Source organism: Lampetra planeri, chromosome 58, assembly GCF_965212315.1.
Source record: "Lampetra planeri chromosome 58, kcLamPlan1.2.h2, whole genome shotgun sequence".
Classification (NCBI taxonomy): Eukaryota; Metazoa; Chordata; class Hyperoartia; order Petromyzontiformes; family Petromyzontidae; genus Lampetra; species Lampetra planeri.
In genome coordinates, this window is record NC_136164.1 from 671,903 (window position 1) to 678,693 (window position 6,791).

The 6,791-nt window shown below is 41.1% G+C and overlaps 1 protein-coding gene across 1 annotated transcript; it reads right to left on the minus strand.

The window, feature by feature from the left end:
• Positions 1 to 4,287: 4,287 nt before the first annotated feature.
• LOC144736001 (olfactory receptor 52D1-like) lies at positions 4,288 to 5,289 on the minus strand. Its single transcript, XM_078618633.1, has one exon. The coding sequence runs from the start codon at positions 5,254 to 5,256 to the stop codon at positions 4,288 to 4,290; it is 969 nt and encodes a 322-aa protein (XP_078474759.1). The 5' UTR covers positions 5,257 to 5,289.
• Positions 5,290 to 6,791: the final 1,502 nt, after the last annotated feature.

A 6,791-nucleotide genomic window follows, 5' to 3' on the forward strand; every position in this document is an offset into this window, starting at 1 on the left:
TAGAAGGCTTGGAGTAGAGCATGCTGGTGCTTGGATACCCCTGTAGGTTTAAATTAAGCACTGATAAGTCAATTCCTTCTCCAAAGTTGTTGTGAAAAAAAAGATGCTGTGGCCATTCATTTATTGGATGATAATTGTCCTGGCTTAATAGTAATCAGACGCTTACAGAGCCGCCTGCAGATCTGCCAACTGACTCATTACACTGGTCAACACACTTTTTATGGCATAAGGTATTCCAACGGTTTGAAGGGAATTTTGGGGTGCTGATTCCAAATCTGGCATCAGTTTTTGTCTACCACATCAGGTTTTTGAGATATCAAATATTACATTTTCAATAAAAACAGCAAATGTATGCTCATATACGAATAGCTAAACAGACATCCATACAAGAATAAGATAAGATACAATATACAATAATAATACAACAAACATTTAATGAGCCGTAGCACAAAGTTGTGAGAGTGACTGCATATCAATGTGAGTGAATGCATATTACCATGTAAGAATTTAATTGTGAAGATAAGAAAAATATGTACAAAAAGGTCATTCACAATAGTGATGTTACATCTGCATAAACGACCTCTTCTTTGACGATCTCCGATGTACAGCTTGTGGAATGTCTCTCATCAAGGACCAGCAGTAATCTGCCATCATGTTTGAGTCTCATCGGCCTTGGTAACGTTCTTCCATAACTTTAATGTCTTGATGAAAGCGTTCACCTTGCTCTTCGCTCACGTGACCCAAGTTCTCTGGAAACTGAGCCAAGTGAATATGTAAGTAGTGAACCTTTATGCTCATTCTACATCCAAGTGCTTGGAAACTCAAGAGCAGCTCCTCCACAATCTCTCGATAGTTGTCCGCTTTCCTGTTCCCAAGGAAATTCCGCACCACATCAGAGAATGCATTCCAAGCTCTAGCCTCTGCCGCAGTCATTGTTGTAACAACGTGTGGATCCCTGATGAGTGTTCTTATTTGAGGGCCATCAAATATTCCTGCCTTTTTCTTCTCGGCACTGAGACTTGAAAAGGTTGAACATATATAACTGAAGCAGTCTCCAGTGTGATCAAGAGCTTTGACGAATTGCTTCATTAACCCAAGTTTTATGTGCAGTGGGGGAAATACAATTTTATTCCTATCAACCAGAGGCTCATTCTTGATATTCTTGTCACCAGGCGTCAAACTGATTCTTGGTGGCCAGTTCTTTTTAACCCAGTGTTCTAATGTAGCCCTACTGTCCCAGTAGCACAGGAAACAAGGGTATTTGGTGTGACCTCCTTGCTGACTCATCAGAAAATTAACCATTTTAAAATCAACACAAACTAGCCATCCATGAGCATGGTATTCCAATCTATCCAGAACAATCTTGATGTTGGCATACTCTTCATTCATTTTTACAGTGTCCTATTGGGATTGAACCATATATATTTCTGTTGTTAAGTAACACACATTTCAAACTCCGTTTACTACTGTCAATAAAAAGTCTCCATTCACTTGAATCATATGCAGGCAGTCCCATATTGAGAAGAAGCCCTTCAACATCATTACAATAAACAAGTTGACCATGTGAATGGAAGTACTTTCGCAGTGCTGCTTCTCTGTTATGATAAAAGGAGACACTAGTATCAGGTCTGAGTAGTCGTTTCTCTTGCAGCCTGGAAGCCAACAATTCAGCAGACTGCTTTGGCAAATACATATCTCTTACAAGATCATTCAATTCAGGCTGACTAAACAGAAATGTTATCACAATCTGCATCAGATGGTGTATATTCGATCTGAGCATCATCATCATCATCATCTGTAGAAGCAGGTCAACTGAGGGATTCAACATCAATCTCTGGTAGCTCAGTAAATACAGGCACAGGTATTTACTCACAGTGCTCAACTGGTCATCTGGCAGATGGGATATCTGGGTATTGTAAGTGTTGTTTGTTTTTCTTATTTAAACCTTTTACATTGACAAGGCAGAAGTAGCAGTTATCCAAATGGTTTTATAGGTTCTCTCCAAACCATTGGCACACCAAACTTCAGCTTAGCATTATTTCCTTTAGACCATGATCGCAAAGTTTCAACACAGGTTTCACACACTTTGTGAGGAGCCCAATTTTTGTCTTGGTCTCCAAGTCGTGCTTTAAAGTAGGCAATATCAACCTTCTTGACAAAGGTATTGATGTTGTGCCTTTGATCCTGCAAAGTGAAGTTGCCACAGATGTAGCAGAAGATATCTGGGTCATTACTGCATTTCCTTCTTTCAGACGTTGTAGCCATTGTTAGATCACGCCCTGCAGAAGATAAATATTAAATAAATGTGGATATCTACATAAAATTATATTATAAACACACTATCCTAAAAATACAGCACCATATTTTAACACTAAAGTAGTCACTGACTCGCAACAACTTGCAATCATAAGTGACAGAGTTAATTTCGGGTAAAATCAATGAAAATGGGGTATGCCGATAGCATAAAAATGAAATGTGATAGAGCAAATCTGAGATCAGATTTGGAATCAGCACCCTGAAATTAGTCTAAAACAGCTGCAAAAGTCCAGGCCAGAATTTTTTTTGTTGACCAGTGTTATTGAGTCTCGGAAATCTTTCTACGTGCTGCATATCAATTAATTGGCTCGCGACCCCCGTGCTCTGTGGTGCATCGTGGTGGGTCTGCTGCACTCCAACCACCCATCAACTAGTCAACCCAGTCTGTGCACAGTACTTGCGACGTACTTTGCCAATAAAATAGTGACAATCAAGGCAGCAGTTTATGACTTGAATGCAATGCATTCTCCCGGTCTGCCATCTGAGTTTGATCAACCTGGAACCAATTTAAAACTCAAGACCCTGGCACCAATGTCGGTAGCAAAGGTGTCTATCTTCATCACACGGCTGCCAAATAAGTCATGTACAAAAGTGTACGAAACTCTTCGGAACATGTCGTGACGGGTACTGCAAGATTCGACCGTGTCCGTCCAGTGCTCGTCGAGCTGCAGTTGTTTTTGGTTGCTGAATAATTACACTCATTAGAAATGTAGAGACAGTGTGTGGACTAGCAGCCACGAGTGGCATCTACGGGTGTAGAGACAATTTCGGAGACGAGTTGTAACAACAGAGACATATACGACTAGCGGCCACGAGGGGGAATAACCAGGCCAGGGAACAAAGAGGGGAACGATCTGGGAGCTTCAGGAACCTGCGAGAGAGTTCGAGAAGAGGGGCGTGGCCAGGGGCGGAGGCATGGGCCATGCTGGGGCATAAAAGGGGGCAAGAAGCAGGGTTCTAGGCTGCCGTGGGGATCGGGGTCGACGCTGTCATCGTTGTCATCACTGTTGCTACGTTGTCAGTCGTCGCACTATAGTCAGTCGTCGTTATATAGTTAGTCGTCGTTATGTCCTCAAGTCGTCTTTGTGTCATCGAGTCGACACTGTGAAGAGATCGTATAATAAAATAAAGAACCCCTTTACGGTTTGTGTCTCCGAAGTCATTACACAAACAAAAGTGCTTGGTACAAATGAACCACAATACCTTGCTGATCTCGTCAAGTAGCATAAACCATCACGCGAACTCCGTTCATCCTCGTAGCGGCTTTTGGCTAGCCACTGCATAGCGCACTTTCAAATCCACTTCTGCTGCCGTCTGGAACGCTCTTCTGATATTAGGAAGCCACTGTAACTTTTAAAGCTAGATTGAAAACCAATTTCTTTGGAATTGCTTTTTTGTTTAGTTTGTTGTTTTTCCCCTGCACCTCTGATTAGCACGGTTGGCTACGTACAGTGCGAAAGAAGTTTAACATACATGAAACATATACTTTCACATCGTCATAATTTACCCCTCTATATTTCACGCACTCGTTCTATCTCTTTCCAGTGCCAGTATTGCTGAATAACTGTGGACACCGATGGTGAGATTCTATAGTTCCCACCTGACACAAAACGCACCATGTGCACAAATGTTGTCCATTGTCTCATGAAACCGAGAGCACAAGCAGGTAAAAAATATAGGGGAGGGTGAAGAAAACAAAAAAAATCATATCTGACAAATCATGGACCACGTGCCACCTTGTAGTTAGGCTTCCAATTTTATTTTGGCAAAAAAATATATTAAAGTGTATCATCATATCAGAGTGAAATTCCCCTTATCCGTATACTCAATCACGAGGGTCACGCCAATCCGTGAATAATTTTGTTATCTGCGGATTGACCCTTATTATGCACAATTATATGGATTGGAGTAATCAGTGAGGAGATACAATTATGACAACATTGTATTTATCCGTAACTGGAAGTATCTTGGCTAAATAGATGAAATTTTATACTTTAATATTTTGACTAAACTCTGCCGAATCTCAGCTGTACGAAGACCATAAATAATTGGGTTAAGTACTGGAGGGATTATGTAATACAATGAGCTGAGCGTGGAGCGGACTGCAATGGGAATGAGCGTAGAATTTTCAATACGATGATGCATGACCATGAAGACGACAAATACATAAAACATGATGAGAACAAAGAAGTGAGTAACACACGTGCTGATCGCTTTCTGCTGACTTCTGCGCTGGGTGGACTTCTGACAGTCATACAGAATGCAGATGTAGGAAAACACAATGATCCCCAATGAGACCAGCACTGATAGAATTGTAATAACATAGCCATATATGATGTTAATGGTTACATCTTCACAGCTCATCTTTGTCAATGACATAAAATCACAATTTGGCATCCATACAATTCTTGGCTTGCTACATAACTTAATAAGGCTTGCCAATACAATTTCTCCTGATAACATTAAGGATGAAATCACAACTAATACGAAGCATATTTTAACAGCGAGTACAGATGTGAGAATGGAACTGTAGTGGAGGGGTCTACATATAGCCATGTACCGATCTGCTGCCATTGCAGCCAATATGTAACCTTCCAAAAGACTTGTGATGTGGATGAATGTCATTTGTATGACACAATCAGGAAAGGAAATTATGTTGGCAGACAGAAGATCATACATGATTCTTGGAAGTGCGGTGGTGCTCACAACAATTGAATTCATGGAAAGTGCGCACATGAAGATGTACATGGGCTTGTGTAGCTCTTCCTCTCGTAAGATGGCCAGAACCAGCGATGTGTTTCCAATAAGAGTGAGGGCGTACATCACAAATACAAATGTGAACACGAGAGGCCTCATGCTCTCCGGCTCGCGCAGGAGACCCGTCATGTAGATCTTTCCTGGAGGAGTCATCTGCATAGCCTCTGTTACGTTCAGCTCCATCAGCCCAGCACACCTGTACGTGTGAATAGAGACGTTTGTGAGTTTACTTTTTTGCAGTGTAAATCAACACTCGAATTTCAGACTGATCCCCGACCATCACACACAATGGCCTCCCATAGAATATCTTCCTCTATTTTGAGTTAAACATAACCTATTTAAAATTGTGCATACAATTACAAAACACAATGATGGAAACTATTAAATTACATTCATTATGTTACCAAAGCATAATGCAGATACTCTTAGTTCTTTCGGAAAAGTCACGTAGGTAAAAAATGAAATTAAAATTAATAAAAAATAAAACAATAAAATCACGACGTTTCGGAGGCAACACAAGCTTCCGTCTTCAGGTGAAACTGTCACAGCAAAAAAATCTGTATCAAGTGGAGAGAAGTCCCAAGAGGTACGACCTTATATACTGGTTAAGGAGGGAGGAGCCAGGAAGGGCCGCTGGAGAGGAGGAGTTGTGAGATGGTCAGTACTGCTGCTGGAACTGAGCCTTTGTAATGTAGATGGCATATGTAGATAAGCCAGCTAAGATTAAGCCGCCTTTTGTTATGCTGCTGGGTGGGTAAATTAATTAAATACGAAAAAGGAGAGTACTGTTAAACGCTGGGGATGTTAACACTCGGTAGAGTAAAATAGTGCCTGTCAGATAAGATGGTCCATTTTACTCTACCGAGTGTTAACATCCCCAGCGTTTAACAGTACTCTCCTTTTTCGTATTTAATTAATTTACCCACCCAGCAGCACAACAAAAGGCGGCTTAATCGTATTTAATTAATTTACCCACCCAGCAGCATAACAAAAGGCGGCTTAATCCTAGCTGGCTTATCTACATATGCCATCTACATTACAAAGGCTCAGTTCCAGCAGCAGTACTGACCATCTCACAACTCCTCCTCTCCCGCGGCCCTTCCTGGCTCCTCCCCCCTTAACCAGTATATAAGATCGTACCTCTTGAGACTTCTTTGCACTTGATACAGAATTTTTGCTGTGACAGTTTTACCTGAAGACGGAAGCTTGTGTTGTAGCCGAAACGTCGTGGTTTTATTGTTTTTATTTTTTATTAATTTTAATTTCATTTTTTACCTACGTGACTTTACCGAAAGAACTAAGAGTATAAATCCTTGCAGTCACGAAAGCTTCAAATCCATAATGCAGATACAGAGCAACGACTACACTTTTATATTCAGGTGATCAAGACAGGTAACCATGTCAAGAGTTTATAACTGTAATGTCTCCTTCATAAAGGGTTGAGCGTTGCGTCCTTATATATTATATGGTCTGTTCTGGATGGATGTATATTGAACTTATTTTACACCGTATGTAGCCAACTGTGCTATTCGGAGGTGCGAGATGACCACAGTCGGACATTGTAGAGTTTTATTTACTTCCCATTTTTGCAGCAGTTGTGCGCATCTCTGCCATGATTTGTGTGTGTGTTGTTTAGGGTGGACCATGAGCTTGGTGGAAGATAGATCAAAACTAGGCATCTTCTGCGTTGGATCTTTCACAAGGTGTTTGTGAGTTCT

Excerpts from the sequence above, each read along its gene's own strand:
- LOC144736001 (XM_078618633.1), bottom strand. The coding sequence starts at position 5,256 with ATGGAGCTGAACGTAACAGAGGCTATGCAGATGACTCCTCCAGGAAAG.